General features: G+C 36.1%; 4 protein-coding genes across 12 annotated transcripts; all 4 read left to right on the top strand.

Moving 5' to 3' along the window:
* Positions 1 to 7033, top strand: LOC7494108 (CAAX prenyl protease 1 homolog). Its single transcript, XM_002320785.4, has 14 exons — positions 1 to 168; positions 972 to 1119; positions 1227 to 1311; positions 1389 to 1484; positions 2274 to 2339; positions 2530 to 2628; positions 2854 to 2967; positions 3055 to 3165; positions 3709 to 3771; positions 5358 to 5450; positions 5900 to 6013; positions 6155 to 6226; positions 6304 to 6369; positions 6549 to 7033. The coding sequence occupies exons 1-14, from the start codon at positions 138 to 140 to the stop codon at positions 6663 to 6665; spliced, it is 1275 nt and encodes a 424-aa protein (XP_002320821.1). The 5' UTR covers positions 1 to 137; the 3' UTR covers positions 6666 to 7033.
* A 2317-nt stretch (positions 7034 to 9350) lies between these two features.
* Positions 9351 to 13482, top strand: LOC7494107 (probable serine/threonine-protein kinase At1g01540). 5 transcript variants are annotated; one of them, XM_024585644.2, is made up of 8 exons: positions 9351 to 10154; positions 10735 to 10839; positions 10932 to 11054; positions 11178 to 11348; positions 11513 to 11642; positions 11739 to 11948; positions 12072 to 12250; positions 13070 to 13482. In XM_024585644.2, the coding sequence occupies exons 1-7, from the start codon at positions 9598 to 9600 to the stop codon at positions 12231 to 12233; spliced, it is 1458 nt and encodes a 485-aa protein (XP_024441412.1). In that variant the 5' UTR covers positions 9351 to 9597; the 3' UTR covers positions 12234 to 12250; positions 13070 to 13482. The 5 variants fall into 5 exon arrangements, with proteins under 5 accessions (XP_024441412.1, XP_052302791.1, XP_052302790.1 ...); XM_052446831.1 differs by lacking the exon at positions 13070 to 13482 and adding an exon at positions 12876 to 12969; XM_052446830.1 differs by lacking the exon at positions 13070 to 13482 and adding an exon at positions 12650 to 12872.
* Positions 13483 to 16139: 2657 nt separating this feature from the next.
* On the top strand, positions 16140 to 18456 carry LOC7494106 (protein BPS1, chloroplastic). Of its 3 annotated transcripts, XM_052446832.1 has the most exons (3): positions 16172 to 16302; positions 16960 to 17076; positions 17205 to 18456. In XM_052446832.1, exon 3 carries the CDS (start codon positions 17217 to 17219, stop codon positions 18279 to 18281), a length of 1065 nt encoding a protein of 354 aa, XP_052302792.1. In that variant the 5' UTR covers positions 16172 to 16302; positions 16960 to 17076; positions 17205 to 17216; the 3' UTR covers positions 18282 to 18456. The 3 variants fall into 3 exon arrangements, with proteins under 3 accessions (XP_002320819.2, XP_052302792.1, XP_024440105.1); XM_002320783.4 differs by lacking the exon at positions 16960 to 17076 and having other exon boundaries at positions 16140 to 16302; XM_024584337.2 differs by lacking the exons at positions 16172 to 16302; positions 16960 to 17076 and adding an exon at positions 16346 to 16498.
* Positions 18457 to 22541: 4085 nt separating this feature from the next.
* On the top strand, positions 22542 to 27947 carry LOC7494105 (mitogen-activated protein kinase homolog MMK2). Of its 3 annotated transcripts, none has more exons than XM_024584335.2 (6): positions 22542 to 23172; positions 23782 to 23911; positions 24811 to 24948; positions 25827 to 26159; positions 26914 to 27090; positions 27511 to 27947. In XM_024584335.2, the coding sequence occupies exons 1-6, from the start codon at positions 23006 to 23008 to the stop codon at positions 27655 to 27657; spliced, it is 1092 nt and encodes a 363-aa protein (XP_024440103.1). In that variant the 5' UTR covers positions 22542 to 23005; the 3' UTR covers positions 27658 to 27947. The 3 variants fall into 3 exon arrangements, with proteins under 3 accessions (XP_024440103.1, XP_002320818.1, XP_024440104.1); XM_002320782.3 differs by having other exon boundaries at positions 22560 to 23172; positions 26907 to 27090; XM_024584336.2 differs by lacking the exons at positions 22542 to 23172; positions 23782 to 23911; positions 24811 to 24948 and adding an exon at positions 24966 to 25725 and having other exon boundaries at positions 26907 to 27090.

Raw genomic sequence — 27947 nt, 5'->3', positions numbered from 1 at the left:
CGACCGGATATCTAATTTAATACTTTACACCCAAAATTTCATAAAACACAAACATGACCGTCACTTGAAGAAAGCTAAGGCAGAAACCTCTCCTTTTTGTTTCTCTCTGCAGCTCTCAGATTCCTCGAGTATCGACCATGGCGTTTCCTTACATGGAAGCTGTAGTTGGTATATGTTCTCTCTTTAATCTTTATCTCCCAACTCAAAAAATAATTCTTAGCTCATTATCTTTCTCTTAACGCTTCGTTTATTCTTCTACAAAATTTTCGATTATTTTGCGATTGCCATCTATTAGGGTTTAGCTTGCGTTAAATTTTTATTCATTTCTTGATTTTATCTTGTTTTTCCTTTTATACATTTCTGTTACGGCGATGCTTATTCGAGGTTCTTAACATGGATATTGGTTTTTTTTTTTTTTTTTTTAAGTACCGGAGTTTATTTATGAAGACAAATCTTTTCTTGGTTCCTGAGGGAAAAAAATCAGTGAAAAAGAAGAAATTTAGGTTGAATGGTAAAAGTTTTTTTTTTTTTTTTTAATATCTTGGGTCAACAAAAGAAAAAAACATTTTGTTTTACTGTTTCTTAATGCTCGTTTGAGGCTTTCTCATTTCTAAGAAACTAAAGTTAGAGACAACTTTCGAGATTTTATTTTTCTGAGTTTCTTAGGGCTACCAAATTTAGGGCTAGATGATTGAGGATGCACCATAGGTGCAACTGTGGTAACACACCTGCTCCAATAGCAGGAGCTGCTAATGAACATTTGCATCCGCTTTTGTTGTTAGTATCTTTGATATTTATCAGCTGACAATGCGACAGTTAGAGGCTATTAAGATACACATCAGTTGTGTTAGTTGCAATTTGATGCTTCTTTGTCACACTTTATTTGAATCTTTTTGACATTTGGATCAGTGGTTGGATGCTTTATGTTATGGAGATTCTAACAACTGCTTTGGTTTGTCCTGATTTTTCAGGTTTTATGATTCTCGTGTATTTCTTTGAGACCTATTTGGATTTGCGACAACGTGCTGCTTTGAAACTGCCAATTCTCCCAAAAACTCTGGTAGGAGTAATCAGCCAGGAGAAGTTTGAAAAATCTCGAGCTTATAGTCTTGATAAAAGGTTTTTTCTTTATTGCAACTAGCTAGCATTGATTCTTTTAGCTTTTCCTAATCTGATTCTTAGTGCATGTTTTCTTTGATTCTCACTAAGAATCTCTTAACTTTCAGCCACTTCAATTTTGTTCATGAATTTGTTACTATACTTCTGGACTCTGCTATTTTGTTCTATGGGATATTGCCTTGGTTTTGGAAGGTAAGTACTTTGCTGCAATGTTAGTGGAGCTACTCTGTGGTTGTATTGTCACCATCCAATTCTTTTTGTATCTGCAGAAATCAGGAAGCTTTGTGGTTTTGGCTGGTTTCAATGAGGAGAATGAAATACTCCACACCCTTGCTTTTTTGGCTGGTGTTATGATATGGTCACAGGTTTGCACATGATTTCTAATTACTGTAGCTGATAATAACCACCGTATTTATGCTGCCTGCCTTTTATACAACAGTTTAAGATTTATGGTCTGTGATTTCAGTTATTTTTACTTTTCTTTTTTCTCGCACAATTAGTTAGGTGCTATTTTTCACATTTGAATTGAGCACTCAATGTTCACAGCTATTTTTAAGATTATTAAGCAAGAATATACACAGGTGAGGCTGGGTTATTTTGTGTAATAGTTGTGGTGTGTAGATTCAGAGCATGCACATTGACATCAACAATTTCCAATTCCGAATCTACATCTTGAAAGAGGTGAGCTGGCGGAGTGTTGTCAGTCTCTGTAGCAGAGACTCCCTGGTTGATGACACTGTTTGTAGACCGAGCTAATAATTCTGATGTAATAGTATATGTCACAGACAAGACTTTTTTTTAATATAAATAATATCTGGTTTATAATATTTGAGTTTTTACCTCTTCAGAAGGGTGTTCTATAAGGTCTAAACCAGTATCCTTTCATCATGCATATTGCTTTGCTTTTTGATTGTGTGGATATTATAATTGGGTTTGCTTATATAATTAATAACACAGTAATTCTGTTATTCATTTTTTTAAGCAAAGAAATCAATTTTATTCCATTTTCGCTGGTGATTATCAGTCTTTTGCATTTTTTGGAATCCTGTTTGGATTGTGGCACCCTTGTAAGCAAATGCATGCAAATAAGTACAATTTTTTAAGTTTCTCCATCGATACTATTTGATTGATTGTTTTGAAATATGTTTATGCAGATTACAGATTTGCCATTCTCTCTCTATTCAACTTTTGTGATTGAGGCCCGCCATGGCTTCAACAAGGTTTGCATTCACTCTCACATCTTGTGATTTTCACACATCTTGTTACTTGTTAGAATACTAATTCTTTGTTGGTGGATCTACATTCCTTTTACTTGTACGTGCACTGGTATAAAATTTATAGTTGTTTGATTTCCAATCCGTTTTATATCTTATCTCTCGTGTGATTCTAATTTATTTTCCATCTGTACAGCAAACAATATGGCTGTTCTTTAGGGACTTATTCAAAGGAATTTGCCTTGCCATTCTACTTGGCCCCCCAATTGTTTCAGCAATTATTTTAATAGTACAGGTACTTTTATCTGCCAGTGTTGATGAAGTGGCCAGTTATTTGCAGCATTTAATCACTGTCTGTTGACAGTAGTTGGTCATTTTTATTCCTGAATTAATGATACTGATTTGGAATAAGTGGCAGCTTTTATTCTAAAAATGCTCTTACAAGTTACAGCTCTGTTACCTGCTTTTGTGAATGAACAAGTCTTCCCACACTGTTGAATTTTCATTTGCATGGTTGCAGAAAGGAGGTCCTTACCTGGCCATTTATCTATGGGCATTCATGTTTGTTCTTTCTCTTGTCATGATGACACTCTACCCAGTTTTAATTGCCCCACTCTTCAACAAGTTCACCCCTGTGAGTATTGAAAATGTGAAATTCATTCAGACCTGTGTCATGCTCAATTAGTAATCTTTTCCCCCCTACTTTTGATGTGACAAATAGCTTCCAGAAGGAGAGCTCAGAGAGAAAATTGAGAAACTTGCTTCCTCCCTCAAGTTTCCTTTAAAGAAGTTGTTCGTTGTAGATGGATCCACAAGGTCAAGCCATAGCAATGTGAGTATTCTTATTTTAATATGTTTATCAAGGTTTCTCAGCATTACCTGCAACCTTTTCTTCGATTATACAGTGTTTTGTTTTGTTTGTATCCCTTCTGTTTCTGCAACATGAAGTTAACCAATGCTTCTCCTCCCTATTTATGTCTACCACGTTCCTTGCTTTGTAATGAAAAGAAATATCTATTTTTCTTGGCCAAACTGTGGTAAACTAATGGTATTACTCACAGAAAAATTGCAGGGGAACTTGTACCAAAAGCTCAGGCTATCTGTGTTTTTTCTTTTTTCTTTCTTTTTTTGGGTGGTTGGGGTTGGGTTTAAGATGTGTTTGCAGGCCACCTTGACGAGTTATTTGTTTTGTAGAGTGAAGAAAAAAAATGCATTAGATAGGTGCATTACATGTGGCCAGCTCTCATTTCTCGTAGTGTTATCATACATGGTTGCAGGCGCTTTCTCTATCGTCAAGTCATCTGTACTTTCACAATAAAATTGTGCTTTACTAGTCTGTTGTAGATCAAATTCATATTCTATCAACAATGTGCAGGCCTATATGTATGGATTCTTTAAGAACAAGCGAATTGTACTTTATGACACATTGATTCAGCAGGTGAGGAAGCCTTTCTTTCTGGATTTTTTTCTATCTTATCAAACTGAAGTGTATTCTCATGAAAACTACAAATTTTTTCTGTCCATTTTTTATTGATAACCTTATTTTGTTTAAAGCAAGATGTGTGAAATATAGGCACCACTAGTGTTTTTATTGTCGAAATAGCATTATATTAAAAATACTAATGTTGTCCTAGTCGTGTCATGCACCGAGTACAGTTGTTAACTTCAATCATGATGTTGGTTGCCTTCTTGGAAGTTAAAACGCATACAGAATGATGAAAATGTTTGGATATTCATTCAACATAGTTGCTGGGTTCACTCAACAGCTTGAGGAAACAGTGTTGTATTTAGGGATAATGGTTCTGTTGTAATCTTGCCCAACATACTAGAAGTATGAACAGTATGATGCCAGTTAGTGGCTTCTGGTCAAGCTGCTGAATCTATAGCCTCTTTACTGAGTAGACGGCTTGTCCTTAAAAGGACTCCCCTCCTGTGCGCCTTAGGTGCCCAGCAACTTGGAAGCAACCTCTTTAGATAACTTCCTCGTGTATGTCTCCTCAAGGAACCCCCCTTAGTTGCTTAATTATGAATAATTTTTCTAGGAAATATCTTCCCAAATGGGCTATGTATTGCCCTGTAAAATTTTATTTTGGGGGGAAGGAAATAAAAATTTTCAGCCTTCTTTTTTTCTTGCATGTGTTGGGATGTCATGCTAAATTGCATGTCTCATGCGTTCTTTTTTAGGTGTGTTCCTAAGGGTTTATAGTAAGTGATTCCTTCTGAACTGTAGTCTGGTGTTAGGTTTTCCCATCTTCCTCACTTGTTAGGTTTCTTTCATGATCTTAGTTTCATCTAATCTTTTAACGAGCCTTCTCCACTGAAATCAGTCCTTGGAAGTCCTCCATTCCTGATCTTGAGGTGCTGGATTTGATCAAATCTTGCACCAGATTTTCTAACTCCGATCTGATACTTATCCTCCAACATTATTAACCTAGAACCTAAGAATTAAAGGTTGGATTTTGCTATTTATGGGAAGTGAAATACTGGCTGCTAGCCAGATTATAAACCTGATGGGTGTGGGTTACTGACTGTGGCCATTTTTGGTTGTACTGCCTCCATTTAGATCCTTGTCAGTTCTTATGTTGGAAGACATTCTCCCTGGCTAATTCAAATGGATAGAATTGCAGTGTTTGCCTTGGATTTCTCTTTTTAGAAGTTCCAAGGGGCTGTCTCGTAGGCTCTTTGCCTGCTTAAATTTTTTTGATACTGATATCCATGTAGTCTTGAAGAAATATAGTTTTGCATTTTTTAACAAATACACAGTAGCTATCCAACTGGGGAGGACCTGTTTGATGTAACTTACAATCCATCCATAGAAGCATTTTCAATGTGATTTATGTAAGGACTAAGGCAATTGTGCAATCTATTTACCAGTTTCTTAATTTCCTACTCTTCCTGACAGCCTGGGCAACTTTGTGTGTGAACCATTTAGGCTTTGCCCTCATTTAGACTTTATGGTTGAAATATGGCTTTGCTTTTTCATAAATTGTGAAAGTGTCTTTACATCTATGTGATTCTTTGCAGTGCAAAGACGATGAGGAAATTGTAGCTGTTATTGCCCATGAACTGGGACATTGGAAACTCAATCATACAATGTACTCGTTCATTGCTGTGCAGGTATGCAGTAATTGTTTTCTTGCAAATTGATTTGTACTTTGCTCCTATTTGTGCACTAAAATGCTATTGAAATACCATATATACCATCTGAAAGGCATCTTCTGAGAGCTATCATCAAGAAAATGCTCGGAGAAAACTTTGACACGAATGTTCTTGTTCTTTGAGACTGTAAGTCCTTGGTTTGAGATTCAAACCTCAGAGGATTTGTTCATGGGCCTGATGAGAAAATAGTGCCAAAACATCTTGGATTGAAGCACAAGAAAATTTTAATACATGCTAAAAGCCTGAAACATATTTTTGAATCTCAATTTGTGTTTTGGTAGGAGAGTTCAGTGTTTTGTTTAAGAATTTACCAACCATCCTCCTATAGGTGTCCTTTGACTTTATTTGTGAGCTTATAACCGGTGTATGATTCATTGTTTTTTTTTTAATGCTCTTATGTTCTGCAGATTCTAACATTTTTACAATTTGGAGGATACACTCTTGTGAGGAACTCAACTGATCTCTTCCGAAGTTTTGGATTTGATACACAGCCAGTGCTCATCGGTCTGATCATATTTCAGGTATTGCTGATATGAAAAGAATTGCTGTGTGAAGGAAAAGAAATGCTTATGGGATTTTTAGTGTGTGTGTTGGGGGGGGGGGTTATATGATACAAAAGTTGGTTGTGGTTGGGTTTATCTGACTTGGTTGCTTATTTGCAGCATACTGTAATACCTCTCCAACACCTTGTAAGCTTTGGCCTTAATCTGGTGAGCCGATCTTTTGAATTTCAGGTAACCTCTCACACCCTCTCTCCTTGTTTCTGTGTGTCTCAAGTCCTTGATCTCACTTACTGTAATTGTTTGATTAGGCGGATGCTTTTGCTAAAAAGCTTGGTTATGGCTCTGCTCTTCGGGGTGGTCTTGTGAAACTACAGGTGATCTATTGAACTTTTAACTTTTTCCCTCTAACAGACCATCAGTAGTGGAGATGGAGTCCTGTATATTTCTTGCATTCAGATTTTTGTGGGATCTAAGTTCTACATTGGCAAAGTATTCTTTTCTAATCCATTTTCAGGAAATGCACATGACTGAACAGTGTGCCAATTTTTTTCAGGAAGAAAATTTGTCATCTATGAATACAGATCCTTGGTACTCAGCATATCACTACTCTCATCCTCCCCTTGTTGAAAGACTCGCAGCAATTGATGAATCGGATAAGAAGGCTGATTAACAAGGGCAATCTGTAGCCATATCCCGTCCTTCCCTTGTTGAAAGACTGGCAGCAATTGATGAAACAGATAAGAAGGCGGACTAACAAGGGCAATCTGTGGATGGCTACCCCAGAATTAAATTTTTTTCATTGCAACAAACAGGATACTGGAACAGTCAAGTCAGCAGTTGTAATATTACCCTACATGAGTTTTGTTGAAGCTTAACACTTGTTTTGTTCACGAACAACTTATCATGTCAGAACTCAATTCCCAGGTCAGAGAAGAGGGGGATAGAAGGAAAGGAACAGGTGAAAATTAACAGGAAACTTTGGAATTTTAGTTATATATTTTGTTTGTATGAGCTAATGATCACAGGACCTGTTGATCATGTGTTTTGAGTCTGCTGTGATATGCTTGCAAATTTTGGGGGAGTGTGTTTTTTTTTTTGGAATGAACCTTTGTATCCACCAAAAGAGCTACAAAGCTCGACTTATTTCTGGTAAATTTAGTATTTCCTCGCATGGCGCAAGATTAGGAGCAGTCCAGTTGGTTTTGAATGGGAATGACTCGTTAACTCAAGTCTCGCTCTCTGTTTTGATCGTTATGCATATCTCGTCATGCGATTGCAGATAGATTTAAAAGCTATCTTCATTTCTGGCTACTGAAAAGGTTGCAGAGTTGCCTGTGCTTAACCACCGGATGGATTGCCATTCCGTCATTATTTCATTCTTAGAGCTATAAAAAGATCCTTTTTCTGTTCTTTATACGCCGCCTCTGTACATGGATTGACAGTCGCTGTGTTGCATTTCGAATACAAAATTGTATTGGAATTCGGTACAAGTAGAAACTCAATGCTGGGTTTGGTTTCGAGGGCAGCAATCCATAATCCACCCCTCTCGACAAATCCACAGACAGCGCCAGCTCCAATCAGATGAGAAGGAGATAAATTATGAGCTAGAAAAGAACAATAAAGAAACATGAGATGCGATGCGATGCGATGCGTAACGAAAGATTTCAAGAAAAGCACTACTGCCATTGGGCACGAAACCAACCAAGAAATCTTTTGTCAAATTCCACACAGCCCATTATTGTTATGTTGGTGTCCACTCGATTCTTACAGGACTTTCCACCACTTGGTGTTCTATAATCAACCAAGATGCTTTTCCTGTTGTGTCCTGACATAAATAGATTATAATAAAAAAAGAATCCAAAAAGATTACTTACAGCTTTCAAAATGCACTTGCAGAATGAACTAGACAATTAATATATGTATTTTCCCTTAACTACCACCGAAGTATTATCTAAACCATGATTTCGGTCCACCAAACTCCTGTGATTTACGAAAGTCTCCCCTGTGGGCCCGACTTGGGCCCACACCTGGCTTAACATGAATGCATCATGTAGCGATTGATGGGAGCATGGGACCCGTTGACGAATATGGCGCAACTGCCATGTGGAAATTATACACAAGCTCAGTCCTTAGTCTTTGCTACACGTATGTAAGAACTAGCAGACGAAGGAAAACATAGAACAGAGATCCCTCTGTCCTAACATCATAATCACCTTCAACGGTCACCTTCCCTCTCTTTCTTTCAATTAATTCTCGGTAGCTATGTCCACGTAGATCCCCTTATTAAAACTTGCCAGATTCACGCCTGAGAGAAGTATTATGGCGCAGCTGCAGAAAATACCGCTATTTACAGCCGGCCGGAGAGAGAAAGAGACAATCAAGAGGAAAAAATGATATGGAATCAAATCTTTTTATTATTTTTTGTAAAATTCGTGCGTGAAAAGCAAACTCCGGCTACAGAATAATAACAGCTCAAGTTTTCATATGTAGATTTATGAATGGAAACTACGAAAATTAGCAAAAAGAAAAACTTTATTTTAAAAGAAATATATAAGTCAAGAGAGGTAAGATATGAAACGAGATTGATTTTCCAATTAATTAAGATTTTAATAGATAATAGAAGTTATTTTTACTTGAAAATATATTAAAGATAGTACATCAAAATCATTATAAAAAATTTTAATTTAATACTTCTTTTAAAAAAAATTTACCTTTAAAAATATCTAAAAGCATAAAGAGAAACCATGTCAAACACCATCTTCATTATTGAAAAATTATGCTTCCTGTCATGATCATCGTAGGCCGGCATGATATTAAAATTAAGTTTAATTTTACCACTCCTTATATTTAGGATTTTAATTTTAAAAGAGTAAAAAAATAATTTACTTACAAAGATACCCTTCTGCTCAACCTTTTTCTTTTTTTTATATATATAAAAAAACTTAGTTTAGAATCCTAAAAGCTATCATGATTATACAATTAAAATCCGAAAGAGAAATCATATCCATTCTTTTAATAAGATAATGGTCTTGGATGTGGGTGGGCATAGCATGCAAGTGAGTGTTTTAAAGCATAAAGAACAAATTTTTAAAGGGTAAATATTTTATTCACAATCATTAAAGGGTTATGCTTTCTTATTGCCATTACATTTCACCACTTGGATTTGATAACAAATTTGTTGTTCTTGCTAAAAAGTGAGCGGAGATCGGTCAGTGCTGGTTTTACCATATTAACTTCATCCAAATTTAGATAGGAAAAAAAAAAAAACCATCACCACATACAAATCCGAAGGACAAACACGTCATTTAACCTTAAGCCAGTCCAGTCTCAGTTCAACTTAGCTTACACAGACAAAGTGACAGCTCATCTTCACACGCTAACCCTCTCTCTTTCCTTCCTCCCATCCACCCTTTACTATCCACTTGATTCCTCTCTCTCTCTCCGCCTATCTTTGATTCGCTCCCTCATCTATCATAATCGCCGGGAGCCTCTTTTTTTCCGGTGAAACCAAATGCAACCGAGCCAAGAAACTCAATTCCATAACTATTCCCAGTAAATCTAACAACAGCCCATTTCTTCTTTTCTTGTTTTCTACAACAATAATGTCTGTATACGATGGTGCATTTGTTAACACGGAGCTATCAAAACCTACATCAATCTTTGGTCTCCGTTTATGGGTAGTCATAGGAATCTTATTGGGCTCATTAATAGTTCTTGCCCTCTTTCTCCTCTCTCTTTGCGTTACTTCACGTCGCAAGAACCGACAATTTAAGCTAACAAAGACAGACACTACCCCTCCAATCTCTAAAGAGATTCAAGAAATCGTGCACTTGCCCGTGCAAGATCACAATCACCATGCGATTCAGGTGCCGGAGATCCAGGTTGGGATCGGGAAGGTGGAGCATAGAGTGGTGTTTTCGAGTGGGGAGAGTAGAGGGACTGCTAGTGGTGGTGAGACGGCGTCGTTTGGGAGTGGAAGTGTGGGGCCTGAAGTGTCGCATCTTGGGTGGGGTAGGTGGTATACTTTGAGAGAGTTGGAGGCTGCTACTGGTGGGTTGTGTGAAGAGAATGTTATTGGTGAAGGTGGGTATGGGATTGTGTATCGTGGGGTTTTGAGTGACGGGACTAAAGTTGCTGTTAAAAATTTGTTGAATAACAGGTAAAGTTTGTTCTTTTAATTGTTTTCTTTGTTGGTTTATTATTATTTTCATGTGTTTTTTTTTAGATAATGAGAAAAAAAAATGGAATGAATTGCATGTTTGTCTTTGATTTGTTGCTACTTGCTAGGGGAAGATATGGGGAAGAGAAGTGGTAAAAGTTTGGATCTTATTTGTTATGGATTGAACTTGGGATTGTTTGAGATGTTTTACGTTTAGAATTACTATGGAAACTTGAAATTTATCTGCTTATTTTACTGTATGCTTTAAGTCTCCATGGTAGAAGAAAATTGCTAAGTTTTAATTACTGTGCTGTGCTTGAGTGGTTATGATTGGTGTCTTCTTTTTTTGGTTCTTGTCTTGCATGTGGTTGGATATGTGCTGTAAAGTGACATGCTTTTGTGGGATTCCTTACTTTTCCTTGTCAAATGCCTTTGATCATAATTGAACCTGAATTGATAATTTTGGAATATGAATAGAAGTTGCTGCAGCAGACAGCAATCTTCCATCTACGTCTTGACTGCCTTTCTACTAAAATTATGCATGCATAGGTTAGTAGCTCATGATACTGAAAATTCTCAGGGGTCAAGCTGAGAGGGAATTCAAAGTAGAAGTGGAAGTAATTGGACGAGTACGGCACAAGAATCTTGTCAGATTGCTTGGATACTGTGTTGAGGGTGCTTACAGGTATGCGTATAATTATCTTCCAATTTAAAATTGAGTTTGTGCCTCATGTTGTCAACAGTCTCAATGTAATTGGTCATGTTTTTGCTATGTAGAATGCTTGTATACGAGTATGTTGACAATGGTAATCTGGACCAATGGCTACATGGTGATGTTGGAGAAGTCAGCCCGCTAACGTGGGATATTCGTAGGAACATTATTTTGGGAACAGCAAAAGGGTAAGTATTCTGAATTCCATTGTAAGTAAACTCATCATCCATATGGATGCATGCATTGTTGCTGAAATTATTTGTTCTTATTTTTCACTCAACGTATTTTGTTTGCTGCTATTGTTGTTGCAGATTGGCCTACCTTCATGATGGTCTTGAACCAAAGGTTGTTCATCGAGATGTAAAATCTAGTAACATATTACTGGATCGCCAATGGAACTCTAAGGTTTCTGATTTTGGGCTTGCCAAGCTCTTACATTCTGAGAGAAGTTATGTCACAACACGTGTGATGGGAACATTTGGGTCAGTTTGTTTCCTTTGATTTGAGTTCCGGTTTTATTTCTCTGTTGTAAAAAAAATCATTTGCAATGCAAACATTATATATGAAAGTTCATTGAGACAATGGTTGGTTGACTTTTAATTCTCCTAAGCAGGAAAGCTAAATCTTATTTTGTTGGGTTTTCTAGTTATGTTGCTCCAGAATATGCTTGCACTGGAATGCTGAATGAGAAGAGTGATGTTTATAGTTTCGGTATACTTATCATGGAGATAATTTCTGGGAGAAGCCCTGTTGATTATAGTCGGCCACAAGGAGAGGTTAGTTTTTACATATAATTCTGAAAATTTCTCCTTTCTGTCTTTTATTATCTATTGCTGTAACTATAACTTTTGGAAACAACCAAATGATTGCAGGTGAATCTGGTAGAATGGTTAAAAACTATGGTTGGGAACCGAAAATCTGAAGAAGTGGTTGATCCCAAGTTACCCGAGATGCCTGCTTCAAAAGCATTAAAACGTGCTCTCCTGGTAGCTCTTAAATGTGTCGATCCTGATGCTACAAAGAGGCCCAAAATGGGACACGTGATCCACATGCTTGAGGCTGATGACTTGCTATTTCGTGATGTATGTATGCATCATTTCTTTCAAACAAAGAATTATAATCTGTGGTGTCTAAAGAAAGAATATCTCTCTCTTTTAATGGTTCAGTTTCCTGCTCATTGATCCATTCTTGCGCAAATTTTGCAGGAACGTCGAGTTGGGAGAGAACCTTCCCATTCACAGCATGATTATGAACAAGAGAATCATGCTGCTATGAAATTCATTGATAAGCAATCGGGAGAAGGGACTTCAGACACAAGTGAAGGTGAAAGTGGTAGGAAACATCATCAGCCAACTAGATGGAGATAACATCATTGGAGGATTAGGTGACTAACAATTTTACATCTCTCCAAGTTATTGAATCTTTTATTTATTTTTTTCCCTGTAGGTATTCTATTGTGTTTGTTGTATCTTCTATATAAGTAAACGATAATCTGCATTTGTTTTAAGCTTAGCTTTCATACCATTTCGGATATCTTACTCCGTGGGGGATGCAGTTGTGTAATTGATTCATTATTCTTATAGAAAAATGATATATTTTATTGTTTCAATTATAAAACAAAGTTACATGTTTGTATGCTCCATGGTCATTCAAAATTAGTTTTGGACTTTCTCATTGTATCTATTATACTTCAAAACTAGCTGATCGCCCAGTTCTCACGTGGGTGGTCCATTTTGTTGCTGTCCAGGTTGTTCAGCTGATTATTATTTACTGGTGTATTCAGAACTCGCAGAACCAAAATTAAATACATGAGGTGAACTCCCTGTGTGATCATTTTGCAGCAGGTGAAATGAACTCGTTATGATCGTAAACGTGAAAGAATTGTCAAAGAAGTAGATTATGCAAATAGGAATATTACTTACCTTCCACTTATGCAGCCAGAATTTCCTCATTGTATGGCCTTACAGCATGATTAAATCCATTATTCATTGTTCTAGTATCACCAACAGGAGGATTGCAAGGGACAGTCTAACCATCTCAAGGCACACCAATACAACAACACCTTGAAACTTTAATATAATTTTTAATCCGATCATTAAATCAGATTGATTGAAACTTTACAAGCATGTTCTACTCTCTGTAACTACTGAGTTTGTTTGAATGCGGATTCACTCAACAAAATGATATTGAAATTCTACATTAGTGTTCCCAGATGGAAAATATGTAAGCAAAGCGACGCACGGCTCCTATCTGCTTTGGAATTCTGCGGCAATCAATGAAAGGATGCTTCCTGGTTAAAATATACCGATAGGATCTATCACGCTCATTAAGCACTACAAGACACATCCATGTCAGCAGTCCAGTTGTCACCCCATAATTTCAATTGATCGGCAAATTGATTTAAATCGGAATGCTATTGCTTTACTATTACATAGATATAGATTAGTTATGAGGATTTCATGGATGTAGTTTGATTGTCCCATTCTAGTTCTTCTTTCAATGGATGCATTATTTATCTAACCAGATGTTTGTGACTCGTCACCATCATTGCCAGCCAAAAAAACCAGATGTTTATGGGAAATGGACCCGGTAACCAGCTATTTCTTCTGTAGCAAACGTACTTGCAACTCTTTTATTCATGTGCTTTCCTTGTTTTGGGTTGGACCAGCTAGCTAGGAAGCAGCCAACATCTAGTCTGGAAATGGGGTCATGCCGTGTGATTTATTTAGCCGTCGTTGCCAGAGTACATGCTTTTGCATTGTAGCCTAACAATGAAGCTTGGCATAATACCTGTTAAAGTAAATAGTTTTGGATGTATTTGATGAGTTCATTTGTCACTTTGCTGCACTTTGCTTTCGGGTTCGTGACTTGGTCTTTATGAAACTTCTAACGAAGCAATCTGTACTGGCGCAAGATCATACTTGGTGAAGGCATTTATTCGTCCTGTGATGATCTAACGCAGGACCAGTCTGGAGAAAAAAAAATAAAAAAAAATGCCAAGCTTGGGGATTCCACACTTTTTTGGGCATGTTTTTAGCTTGGCGTAGGAGCTACTGGTCTCCATGTCAATTCGGAATCCTTCACGTGGCAGGAGCTTCATTTGTCTCTCTCATGCCAGTACTAGAAATGGTTTCATATCACTTGTAGGAGGCGACCTGATACAATTAACATTTGTTTGTATCTTGTGGGGCTGAGAAGCCTGCGTTCATGATCACTTTACTGGCGGACGAGCAGAGTTTGTAGGACTACTTTTGGCCATAAAATATTTCATGAATCCAGAATTTCGATATATGATCAGTAGACCTTTTTAGAGGTGCGTAATCTTTTTCTGGCCTTTTGTGTGCAAGATGGGCAATGTATGGTGTGAAGATACACGATACCTTGCTCAATTCTCACTCTTCCAGCCCATTGACCATAGTATTCTTGTTCAGAAGCTTTTGAAGGGGCAAGTCTAGAATAGAATGCCTGTGTACTGTCAGGTATGTTGTTAGGCATTGAGAGGGGTTCAAGGCTGATTAATCCTGAGCATTATTATTCAAATCCAAAGGTGGAGAGGACTACTGGCACCTACTTATGTTGCTCCTTAAACCCTAGCTTCGATTACTTGAAAACATATCATGTGGCAGCACCGCTGCGCTATCAATATCTGTATTGACTTTATGCTGTGCATGCTCACTTTTTTTTTTTATTAAAAAGAGGAAAACCTTAGTTAAATACATCCTTCGTGTATATACGAGCTTACAGGATGTGCCATTTCCCACAGGGCCATCACCAGTCTCCATCTTGAAGGACGAAACATCTTCATAGCATACCAGGCGGTTCAATGGAGTTTATTCGACTTGTGTGGACTAGACTCATGTTTTGAGCCCAATTTCCAGCGCCGTTGGGTATTCATCATCTATCACAGCAGCATGTATTAGGAGTATGTTTGTTTTCTGAAAAGTAATTTTTGAAAAATTATTTTCTAAATTTTCATGTATTTATTTACTATTAGAAAAGTTGATTAATGAAAAACACTTTCCAGTCAAAGGAAAATTTAGCTTGGTTTCCAGGAAATTATTTTCCTGAAAAATTTGGACGGAAAACACTTTCCGGAAATTGTGAAAAATTTAGAAATGTCATATTATTTGCTGATTATATCAAATTTGGTCCTCAATCTTTTGATTGCTATATATATTTTGTGTTGAATATTTATTTTTCAATTTCATCTCTTAAAATTTAATTTTTATATTAACTTTGGTTCTCATTTTTATAATTGTTATTTGCTTTTCCCTTATCATTTTTTTTATTGAAATTTTTTATCTATCAAATTTGGTCCTCATTCTTTTGATTGTTACTTATTTTATTTGAAATAATTTATGAAATGTTAATTATTATTATTTTAATTTTTTCATCTTTCATCTTTCATTTTTATTTTATTTTTTAGATTTGATTTCTATTATTTCTATTATTATTTATTTTATTTGAGATAATTTATGAAATTATATTTTTTTTCAATTTCATCCTCATTCAACTTTTTAATTTGTAAGATTTGTTCCTTATTATTTTAATAAACTTGAGAAAATAAAACATAAATAAGTTATTTTCCAGCTCATTTTACATGACATAACCAAATACTGGAAAATATTTTCCAACTTATTTTTTATTACACTGCCAAACATTGAAAAATAATTTATTTTTCTAAAATTCATTTTTTAAAAAAAATACTAGAATTCATTGCAGTAACCAGTCAGAATGTTCTGATATATGCATGAACCCCGTGCTTGTATCGATTCTCTCAAGAATCCAAGTGAATGAGCCTGGTCTGTAGTGTAAAGAGAGGAGCGTAGCAGCACCCTTTAATTTCTAGCTGGCTCCTGTGTGGTTCGAGTTCTTTGGCGGCCGAGTCCATTCGGGAGCCCTTTGCAATTTTAGCATTAGCCATCTGTACCTGGGCCGAGCCTTTTCCTATGGCGACTACCTCAAGGAAATCTTCTTGGATCCATTCCCCCACAGGGAAAGAAAGTATCCACATATATAATATTGTGGTCGGCGAACGAGGTCCAGATAGCAACGACAACCAGGGCAATTTCGTGTAGTTAGAAGCAAGGATCTTGTCCGTTGGATCACATGTCACATGCATTAAATATAAAGTAAAATCAAGCTTGAATTTACTTCCCTGTCTCTGACCCACCATTTCTGCTCACAAAAATGCCAGTAAGTAATCTCCAAATGAATATCTATCCGTTACCACAGCCCACCACTCACATCCTTCCACGTACACATCTGTCACCAATTACTTTATAACAGCCAGTTAACTTCACCTTTGCCCACAACTTAAGCTACAAAATAGAGACCTCACCTAACCTCTCTAGATTAACCGGAAACTTTCAACAAAGCTCCGCGTCTGGACACTTTTCTCTGGAAATTTCTCATCTCTTGCAAGAACTCCTTCAGGTACTATCTCTCTTACAACTATAGCTAAAAAAAGGTCTCTCTCTTTGTTTTTTTTTTTTTTTTTTTCTAGATCTTAGATTAGAGTATTGTTTTTTCTAGTAAAAATGATTAGGGTTAGGGTTTCAATATTTTCTTAGTGATTCTTATGTTTCGTCTTGACTTGATTGCTATTCTGATCTAAGGATCTGGTATTTAGGTGAGTTATAAAGTTTGAACTGTTTTGTGTATGAATTATATGCTTGTTTGATTGTGTTTTAATTTTAAGAACAGAAGGCATGAATTGAAATGAGAGATTCATAGATCGAAACTTTAGATTCGATTTGGTAGGAAAAGAGTTGATTTTTTTTTTCATTTAATTTAACTGATTTTTATTTTGATTGGTTTGAACTTGAAATTCTTGTGTGAATGAGATAAAGAGAAAATATGCATTGATTTTGTGCCTCTTTTTTCTTGCTGTGGTTATTGATTTTGAAAAGATGTAGAGCGGCCAATAACTGGATATGCATAACTGTGTTCTTTATAGATCTTCTTTTGTCTAGCTTTTGTTTTGAGTTCCTTTTTAAGGTCTATATGCTGTGTAGGTTTTTTATTTGGTTGATGGGGTTGGAATTTGTTTTTCTGAGTATTTGGGAAGAGTTTTTCTCGACTTTCTCTCAGGAAGGCATGGAGGCTTAAAGAAATACCTTTGTTGGAGATATGGTTCTTTCTCCTGTTTTCTTGATGAATTGTTTCATTGTGATGATAAGTTTTGCAATTTATCTTGCTTAAGTTTGGGTGGGTCCTAATCGCTATCTATTGATTGTAGATCTTTTGTTTGGTGTGGTTTTTTGTTGATTTTGTGTGTGCTCTTTTGATGTTGTGTGCAACAAGATTAATGATTTTTTTTTCCAAACTTGTTGCAGTAAATTGTTGAAATGAGTCAACCACAACAGCCACACCGCCCTTTCTTTCCATTTGGAAATCCTTTCAGGATGTTATCTCCAAAGGGTTCTCAGTTGTCTCCAAGGCTTCTTTCTTTATTAAATACATTTGAGGAGGCATTGGCAGCGAGGTTGCGGAAACTTAATCCTAAAGACAAGGGTGATGTTCTTAGCTTCACGTGGATGAAATTGGCAATGGAGTCACTCTGTGAGACTCATACTGTCATAAAAACACTTATCACAGAACTTGAGCTCCCTGTGACTGAATGGGATGAGAAGTGGATAGATGTGTACTTGGACATCACTGTGAAGTTGCTTGATATTTGCATTGCTTTTAGCTCTGAGCTCTCGTGGCTGAACCAAGGTCAACTTTTTCTTCAATGCGCCCTGCATAAATTGGAGTCCAACAATTCAGAGAAGTTAATGCAGGCATGTTCTTCCCTAGATAGCTGGAGACAGCACATTGGCTCCAAGAACCCAAGACTGGAAAACTGTAAATCCATCTTAGAGAATCTTGTGGATTCCTTGACTCTGCCTAAGGTTAAGAACTCGGCCAAAGGAAAGGTGTTGATGCGTGCCATGTATGGAGTTAAGGTACAGACAGTATTTGTATGTAGTGTTTTTGCCGCTGCATTTTCAGTTAATTCAAAGAATCTGATAGATTTGGATGTACCCAACACAATATTGTGGGCACAAGCTTATTCTGATTTGCAAACTACAGTAAATGGAGAAATTAGAGAAGTATTTTCTCGTGGGAAATTTACTTTCTTGAAAGAATTAGATGAAGTTGAGACAGTTGTGAATAATTTATATCCCATGATCCAAGATGGTATGGGACCTACTGAAGTGGAAGCATTCAGCAGTTCTTTTTCGGATTTGGGGAGGAGAGCAGAAAGACTTTCTCAGGTGCTAGATTTTCTTGCTAAGGAAGTAGATGGCTTTTTCAAAATAGTTTTAAGTGGGCGTGATGCTTTGCTTTGTAACCTGAGAGTGTCTGATACCGTTGCCGACCCATTCCGAGGGAGTAATTCTGAGGGAATAATGGGGAACAGGTTATAGGATAGATGTTTATGTTGAAGCCGCTTGTTCTCATGTCTGATACCGCTTGTTCCCTCAGTAGTGTATTGTCTTGTGTGGGCCTGTCCTGTCTTGTGTGGTGTGAGGTATCTTGTAATGCTTTCTTACTAGTTTGTACATGTCCGAAATACATGAAATGTCTTGTACTGTTTCACTACTTGTTATGTTTTACCTTAACTCCCCTTCTTCCCTTTTCTCGTTATGGCTAGGAATAGGGAGACATAGATAGCATGCCCGCATTCTTTGATGATATACGGGTAGGTTTTTTATCTGATTTTTTTAATGCAAAATGCTCGTATTCATTAATACATATTCTTTGAGTCGTTTGCCATAGGATACTGGTGCTGGCCGCAAGGAGGATGCTAGGTGTGGGGTTTCCTCTTGTGGCTATCCATAAATGCATCCTTGTTCTTCAGGGCTTTTTCCTGCGTTGTGCATGAAAGTTGAAGAAGTCTGAGGTTTCTGTATGGTAACCACGATGACTGTTTGTGAAATTCAGTTGGGTGTCTGTTATTTCTTTCCAAAGTACACGTTTATATGACTCATTGTAGGAAATGCTTTTTGTTCCTTAACTATAGATGTCTTGACTCTGTTTTGTTCAGGGATGAAGTTATTCCAAGTTGATGTTTTCACATGGTAAGCATCAACGGCATCATTTGTATGTGACTTTAACTTCCTGAATGTGTTTGGGTGTGGACTTGTTTGCGTGTGGACTTGACCTAGAGAGTTGGTATACAAGATCCAAGTAAAATGACTTGATGTGTTAGCTTTTGCATCATTTCCAAGGGGTGCAAATTCGTGAATTAGAAACTTTTGGAAGGAATCAGACCTATTGATCCTTTAAGTTTCCTGTAATTGGGATGGGATGCATCAGAATATTGTCATTTTACAGTTATGATCATTGCACTACATCCTCAATATTTGAGAATACTATTGAGAAGTACTTTTTCTTACATGCCTTCATCAGTTGAATGAATCAGCACTCGGACTGGAATCAGATGATTCATAGGGGGTTTCTGCAAGAAGCAACTGCATAATCTGGGAATGCTTCGCAAAGCAAAGAAGCTTCTTTGATTCTAGTGATATGTTGATGGGTATTCATCTTCTACCTTTTCGTAGAACCCCTGAAGCCATTTGATGCTTAGAGCACACTAGATAAAAGGCTTAGCTCTATGCTGTGCCAACCTAATTTTTTTTTCAACCTAGAAAAAAATACCAAGGCAAAGCAAAAAAAAAAAAAAAAATCGAGACTAGTATCAATTGAATGGAGTAAGTTAGGTTAATTTAAAAAATACAATAATAATAAATAAACTCATAAAAAAAATAACAATATAAAAAAATAAAAAAAAAAATTGCTCCTAGCCTGTATGTATTTAGATAGCTTTATTGAAAGCAAATCTTGAATAAAATTATAAAGTTTAATTATCAAATAATACGAAGGGTGAAACTTTAAAAAAAAATTGAAAAAAAATAACAAAATAAAAGATCTAAGTCAACTCAAATTAATTTATTAACCTCATGATCATAAGATTTAAATAACTTCAAAGAAAAAAAAAATTAAGACTAATTCTTAATAAAACAATTTAAAAAAAAAAACCAAAGTAAATCTGTGTTAACTTTGAGCTTGAAAGTAACTCCATAGAAATCAAAATATAAAATATAACTAAACAAAATTCTAAATCAATAAAATGTTAAGAGAAAAATTGAAAAAAAAAAGCAATAAAAAATACATCTAAAACCAAAGAAATTGCTATAAAAAAATTAAATACTAAATTTGATATAGAAATAATTGAAATCAGAGGGTGATGGATGGGATTGAAAACAAGATTTAATTAGAAAAAGAATAAAAACAACAATAAAAAAATAAAAATCAAATTTAATATAAAAATTAAATGAAACCAAGTGATGAAGAGCAAAATTTTTAAAAAATAATAATAGAAAAAAGATTAAAATAAAGCAAATAACAATAAAAAAAATAAAAATTAATTTTAATAAAAAAATAAAATGAAACAATATAGTAACCCACTAACCCTGTAACTAAGAGCGAAGTATATAAGAAACATTTTATGCAGCTTTTGCGAGTATATAAGAAACATACCTCACAATTTTCTCAAACTTCTACACTAAGAGGTCTGAACACTTCATTAAATCAACGTACATAGATAAATGAACTGATCTGGGATAAGAAATCACTCCATCTCATTTGATGATAAGAGTGCTGAGTAAATAACTATAAACGTTGTGGCGAAGGCCTCCAAACGAAGAACTACCCACCGATTTTATTTTGAATGCATCGCATAGAAGATCCAATGAGACAACAAGATAAAGCAACCTGTTGTTTCGGATTCAAAGACTATTATCCAAATCAAAACTCTTGGTAAAATGTCTCCTTTTTTTTTCTTATTTTTTTGTTCTTTAGCAGGAAGTAGGATTTTCGTGGGGACTTGGACTATCACAATTAACTCTCCATTCTCCGGGTTGGCCGTGTCAGAACACATTAGGTCCTCGGTCAAACGTGGGTCTCTGAGAAACTCAACCCTGCAAACCTTCCTTGATATTTCAAATCAGTTGGCAGGCCCGTGAAACTCAACCCTCGGTGGTAGTCAAATATCTACTAAAGACTTCTGGCTCGACTGAAATTGGTCAACGACATAGCCAACTCATCAGCATGATTAAGTACTCGACTGAAATTGGTCAACGACATAGCCAACTCATCAGCATGATTAAGTAAAATCCACCGAGGAATGCTTGGTGAAGAGCATGCCTGTTTTGAGCTACAAATAATTGCCAGTCTTGAATTCGGAAACTCCACAATCAAGTATATCCACCTCACCTCAACCGAAGGAAGCAGCTGCTTAAGCCCGTATTAAGTAGGGTAATGCATCATCCTGATGCTGTATTCTACTTTCACTGAAGATCATTTCCCCTACTAAAAACTAGCTTCAAACAGAGCGTTTGCTCTGCGAAAATTATAGTGAGGCTGCTTGCTTTTGATGTGAAAAAAAAAAAAGTTCGAAGATTTGGCTCGGCTTCGCTTCTCTTGGGCTTGTTTCAGTTAGACCACTTACTTCTGGACTTTTGAAGTCTTTTTTTGTGTTTCCGATTAATTTTCTTCTTCTTCGTTTTTTTTTACAAGTAATTTAATTAGAGGAAAATCGAGACCAAAAAATGGTTATTTGGACAGAGTAAAACCTTTAGCTTTGAGCAAAGAAAGAAGAATTTCGGAGCTAAAACCAATTTAAAATTGGAACATAACGAAGGGCAAAATGATCTACAATCAACATGGTATTATTTCATTAAAGTAATGCATTAATTTTTCGAATTCTAGAGTATCCTGAACAAATTTTCCCTGGATTCCATAAAAATACCACAATCAGGAATTCAGGAATGCCATGGCCAAATAAAATATACGGTGACAGTTTTGGAACAAAAATCACGTTTGGGGAGACAAAATCCGGAGATGCTAATGTCGATGAAGGTTCGTGTTTGAGTAGACCTTTCCAGGGGGGATGGAGAAAATGGCGGATTTTCCGGTCGGTGGAAAATAAGGTAGGCAGGCCTTGACTTTGAGCCTTGAGTTGTTATCTTCTCTTGGAGGAGGGAGTCTTTTTGCTTCCTTTTGATTTTTCAGCAAGTTGAAGGTTGGTTTGAAACACGGGAAACCTTTTCTTCGTAGTAATTTGAAAGCGTGGTTTCTGAAGTTATATTTTGAAGTTTTTTTTTTAATATATTTTTTTATTTTTTAAAATTTATTTTTTAAATCAACAAATGAAAATAATTTTAATTAAAAAAAAATATTTTGATCGGAGTATCAAACACGCCAAGCAAACATATGTTGAACGAACCATGACTGTGACTCGAAATGCAATGCAAAGATACTTGAAATTATCAGTGTAATGTTTTCTTACAGTTAGGTTAGTTTGAACAAAAATGGAGGGAGTAGAGAACCATACTGATGATGATGATCATCATCATCATCATGATCTGCTGAGTTGTTCATGTTCCTTGAAGAAAGGAATGCTTGATGGGTCCGTTTCCTGCATCTTTCTCTTCCAGTTCACCCAAATCGAAAAGAATGGGATAATAGACATGATTCTGTCCGCTTGCTCTGGCTAAGTTTAGGCAGGCCTAAACACCAGTGATTTCGAGCTAGATCCAATCGAAATCAAATGCCATCCACCCATAATTTCTTTTCTTTATTTCTCAATCAATCGCACTACTGATCATAAAAATACGAGAGACCTAGAAAAGTCAGAATTCAAAGTTTGATAAATTAGAGTTAAATCACAATCACCAACAAAAACAGTGTATATTTTCTTTCCTGTTCTCTCTAGGAAAAACTACCTGAGATAAATTAAATAAACGTCAGCAAGCAAATTGTCGAGTCACGAGGTAGGCTAAGCTTTTCCAGTTCAAAAGTCGGGCACCACACGGTCCGGTCCACCTCTACCTTTTATCTTCTCTCCCCCATCTTTCTCACTCGTCCCTGTAAAGTGTAGACTCTAATAGTAGTAAAACAACCCACACGCCAACCAGAAGAAATGTGAAAACGAGAAAGCTCTACGCCTACTAACACGTCCGCCCTCTTTTTTAGCCCCTCTTCCTCCTCTTCAACAACCACCACTGGACTGCTTAATTAGCCCTCTCCTTTCTATCTCCTTTTCGCTCTAGCTTAATTGGATCCTTTCAGGTTGCTACTGGAAAAAATGACAAGCTTAGAGTCAAGCTCAGGTGGTGATCCTAACATCAAAGGCATGCCTGCTCATGATGGACGCTATGTACAGTATAATGTGTACGGTAACCTCTTTGAAGTTTCTAGAAAGTACGTCCCTCCTATTCGACCTATTGGCCGTGGCGCTAATGGTATTGTTTGGTAAGTCTGATTCTTTACTCTCTCTTTTTCCCTTGTATGATCGTGTTTAAGTTTCAACTGTAGATTTTCTTATAGTTTCCGATTTCGATTCTTTGAGGTTAAAAACTGTGTTCTTCTTAAAATATCCTTTCGAGTTATGATTTTTTATTAGAATTTTTAGCTATCCTTTTGGAATCGGAGAAATGATGGTGGAAGTCTCAAGAATACAACATTAAGAGGCCGTTTTACTTAAATTTTATTTTTTAAAAATTATTTTTTTTATTGTTTTATGACTGTTAAAAATAATTTTAAAAAATAAAAAAATATTATTTTAATATATTTTTAAACAAAACAATAACCAGGACACCGTAATCTCATAAATCCTCTTAAAACTAAGTGCTCTAGGCTGCTTGGTAAACCGTGAAGCTAGTGCTAAAAAAAGAAGTAAATGGAGTTTCGAGCGTGTTTGGAATACTTTACAGAAAGGAAAATGCACGGAATCTGTTTTATTAGTTAGGAAAAATGCTGTTACTGGTGAATCGCGAATGTTATGGTCTCGTTATGTTTGACTTAATTTTTTGTGTGAAATCTACAACGTGAAGGAAGATGTGATTTTGTTGTTTCCTTCAGTGCTGCTGTGAATTCTGAGACACGTGAAGAGGTTGCCATCAAGAAGATTGGTAATGCATTTGACAACAGAATAGATGCCAAGAGGACTTTACGAGAGATTAAGCTTCTTCGCCACATGGATCATGAAAATGTAAGTTTGTTTTCCTTTGTTATTCTCACGATTCTTAGCTCAACTGAAGTTAATATCTCATGATTTTGTAGCTCAGCTGAAGTTGTTGCTCATGATTTCGTAGCTAAACTCTGTTATAATGCTAACAATCCTCATTAACTCAAAAAGATATACACAAGTAAGTCCGTTAATGTATGTGATATGCACAATGGGTTTTGTCTGCTCACAGAACTCATATTGCATTGCATCCTTTCTACTTGTGTATTCCGCTTGTCTTGTGACAGGGAAGAGTGTAAAGAAATCTCTTGGTGAGGGGAAATATTTAGTTGCTAAGTAAACACGAGTAAATTAATAGAGTCTGACAGGAGGCTGAGCTGCCACATGGGGACTGGAAAATTTTAACAAGAAAAATCCTACCCTGTGACAATGCTACTAAGAACCTGAGTTCTGTTGCAATTGAGATTCTCTTATAGGGAGTGGGATTTTTGTTAAATTGTTCCGTGTTTAATTTATTCTTATTATCGAGTGGGTGATTCCTTGATAAATTAAACTTTTAAGTTTTGCTTTCACAAAGCATGATGATCTTGGTGATTCAGAGGCCAGTTGCTGGGTCGACTAGAGTTACCTTGGATTCATTTGATTCACAACTTTCTTTTGTATTCGACGTTGTCCTTTAGACATGTGCTCTGGTAGCTCAGGATTGACTAGATTATCATGATTGCTAAGTTCCTTAACTTATTTGTTCGACTTCTTTTTATCCTCATTTGAGACTAGTTTGTCAACACTCTGTAATTACGTGCATAGAAGCATACACAGCATGGGTGCTTGCTGACGTTGTACCGCAGAACCTGTCTAATTTATTGTTTCTATGGTGTTTTTTTTTGTATCTATGGTCGTGCTAATCATTTACTGCTCCTCAGGTTATTGCTATCAAAGACATCATCCGGCCTCCCCAGACGGAGAACTTCAATGATGTATACATTGTTTATGAATTAATGGACACGGATCTACATCAAATAATACGCTCCAACCAACTATTGACAGATGATCATTGTCGGGTTAGCTCCATTAAGTTTTCTTGGTTTTCATGTTTACTATAAGTAATTTATACTCATAGCTAGCGGAGTTATTTTAGATATTATTGTTCTTATGGTTACTTATTTGATTTTTATTTATTTTTATCTTTCTCTAGGATATTTTTAACTTTTAGCTGGACTTTTTAGCTTGCTGCATATTTCAAGCTTTACAGGTTAAATTTTGACAAAATGGTTCAACTAGTTATGATAAGCAGCACAAGCTATACTTCCTCATTTAGGCGGGTGTTTGTTTGTGCGGCTAGATTGTGATTTTAATTTTTAATTTTTATATTTTTAGCTTCAAATTATTATTTTTTTTTGTGTTTTTTAGATTATTTTAATTTATTGACGTTAAAAAAAATATTATTTTTATATATTTTTAAATGAAAAACACATTAAAATTAGCTATGAATAAATGCCATATTTTCAACTAAATCACAATCATAACATGATGACTTTCATTTTTTGTTTGCCTTTGTTGAGCTAATAGGTTTATTAGTTGGCTATCTTAGTTTTTTGGAATTTAGCGGGATAATGTCTCTAATAAATCACAACTATCATTTGGCTTCACTGTTCTTCTATCTCTCTTGTTTCCCTAATTCCTACAGGCCAACCCATCACATCTATCACCCCTTTCCATCTCCTCTCTCCTTTTGTTCCCAGGGAAGAAAACAAAAGTTACCAAAGAGAGGCAAGAAATGGCTACATGCTGCTGCCCAGAGACTGCTACTGAATAAAATGCTTTCTATAACATATGCTGTAATTGGAAATTATCATTGTTTATGAGCAAGCATTGTTAAATTAACAAATACTTTGTTATGTGCTTGATTTTCACTGATATCTAAATTGTTTCTTTGCAGTACTTTCTTTATCAATTGTTAAGAGGGCTTAAATATGTACATTCGGCAAATGTCTTGCATCGTGATCTAAAACCCAGTAATTTGTTCTTGAATGCTAATTGTGACCTTAAGATTGGAGACTTTGGACTTGCAAGGACAACATCTGAAACGGATTTCATGACCGAGTATGTGGTCACTCGATGGTACCGGGCACCAGAATTACTCCTTAACTGCTCTGAGTATACTGCAGCAATTGATATATGGTCAGTGGGTTGCATACTTGGTGAAATCATGACTGGGCAACCTTTATTTCCTGGAAAAGACTATGTTCACCAGCTGAGGCTTATTACAGAGGTATGTGATTTTGAAATTGTCCAGCAATTGTGCCCTGGGGTAATCTTGTGGTGTTTTTTGAGTATCTGGCTCATCATTTGTGGACGGGAGGCCCTAAATAATTTCATTTCAAAAGCCCTAACTCTTTTCATTAACTCATGCGTGATTGTAGCTTTTTAAAGTCATGTGCATTGACAATTATGATTGCCCTTTGGCTTTTTTTCCAAAATTGATGAGTCAGAGACTCATCTCTCGCTTCCCTCCCGCCTTTTTATTCAAATGGCAGGAATTGCATTAATGGTGATTCTTAATCTGGTAACTGAATGTAACGACCAGGGATGAATCTAGGATGTGACATTTCGGGGCAAGTTTGTAAATTTTTTATTGAGGGGGCCATTTAGGTTTTTTTTTTTTTTTTTTGCAAAATTAGGGAGAATTCTGAAAATTTTCTGGCAGTGATGATATCTTACTGACAATAGTGAGACAAAGAGAAGTGATTGGGAATCAGAATGATCCTCCCTTCTCCTTTTCATGGTCAATTATGGTGATAATGTAGTATCTTGTGCTTCAATCAGTGTAACTTCTGTTCTGTTTTGTCAGTTATGTTTTGGTTTGTTCTTTTGTCTGTTGTGTGGGGTGCAACTTTATAGCTTTTGTTAGCATGCATAGAGGTTGAAGTATATAGCAGGCTTGTTGATAGTATGAAACTGCTCAGTTTTTTGTTATCAAACTACGAGCATGATACCTTGTGCATTTATCTTTGAAAAGCTCATAGGTTCACCTGACGACTTCAGTCTTGGTTTCCTACGAAGCGAGAATGCTCGAAGATATGTTAGGCAGCTTCCGCAATACCCGAGGCAAAAATTTGCTGCTAGATTTCCTAACATGTCTGCTGGTGCTGTCGAATTGTTGGAGAAAATGCTGGTCTTTGATCCAAATAGGCGTATTACAGGTAAAAATGAGGCATGATAGTGATGTCAAGGACTAGTTTGTGACATTATTTTTTAAAATCAATGACTATAAACGTAAGGTAAAGTTGAACATTCAGGGATAGACATGACATTGATCATGCGACAAAACAAGAATTAATTACGGAAATAGCTTCATATGTTGTTTTTATCTTTATGAGACATTTCCTGCAATCTTGGCTACACATTTGATCTGGAATTAAGTGCATTCATTGAATAATATTTGAGATAATTGCTATTACTTAATGAAGCGAAATTACATATATTAGCAAACTAGTAGAGTAAAATATGGCATGTCTCAACATTCTGAAATTATATCAGAATGTTCAAAATTGAGTATATTTTCTCATCAAAGAAGCTTTTATTTGACCGATGATTACATTTGACCTTTTTGCTGTTTGCAGTCGATGAGGCACTGTGCCATCCATACTTGGAACCTCTTCATGGCATCAATGAGGAGCCTGTTTGCCCAAAGCCTTTCAGCTTTGATTTTGAGCAACCATCTTTTACTGAAGAAAACATCAAGGAACTCATCTGGAGGGAATCTGTAAACTTCAATCCAGATTCGTGAGAATTATCTGATCAACTTGTGGTGTGCAGTTGGGAAGGTATCCCATGATTATGATGTACAACATTATTACATAAAATCCACCAGGTTCTCTGAGAGAAGAAGAGATAAGAAACATAGTGTATATTGGATTTGCTTACAATTTTCTGTAGAGCTCAATGAGCTGATATCTCAGATTTGTTACAACATCAGAAAGTGTAAGACAGAGGACAAGCAGCATAATTCTCAAGTTTTCAGAGCAGAATCTCTATGAAGGTTCCATCTTTAGACAAA

This window comes from Populus trichocarpa, chromosome 14 (genome assembly GCF_000002775.5).
Source record: "Populus trichocarpa isolate Nisqually-1 chromosome 14, P.trichocarpa_v4.1, whole genome shotgun sequence".
NCBI classification, from domain to species: Eukaryota; Viridiplantae; Streptophyta; class Magnoliopsida; order Malpighiales; family Salicaceae; genus Populus; species Populus trichocarpa.
This window is presented reverse-complemented; position numbering and strand designations above follow the sequence as displayed.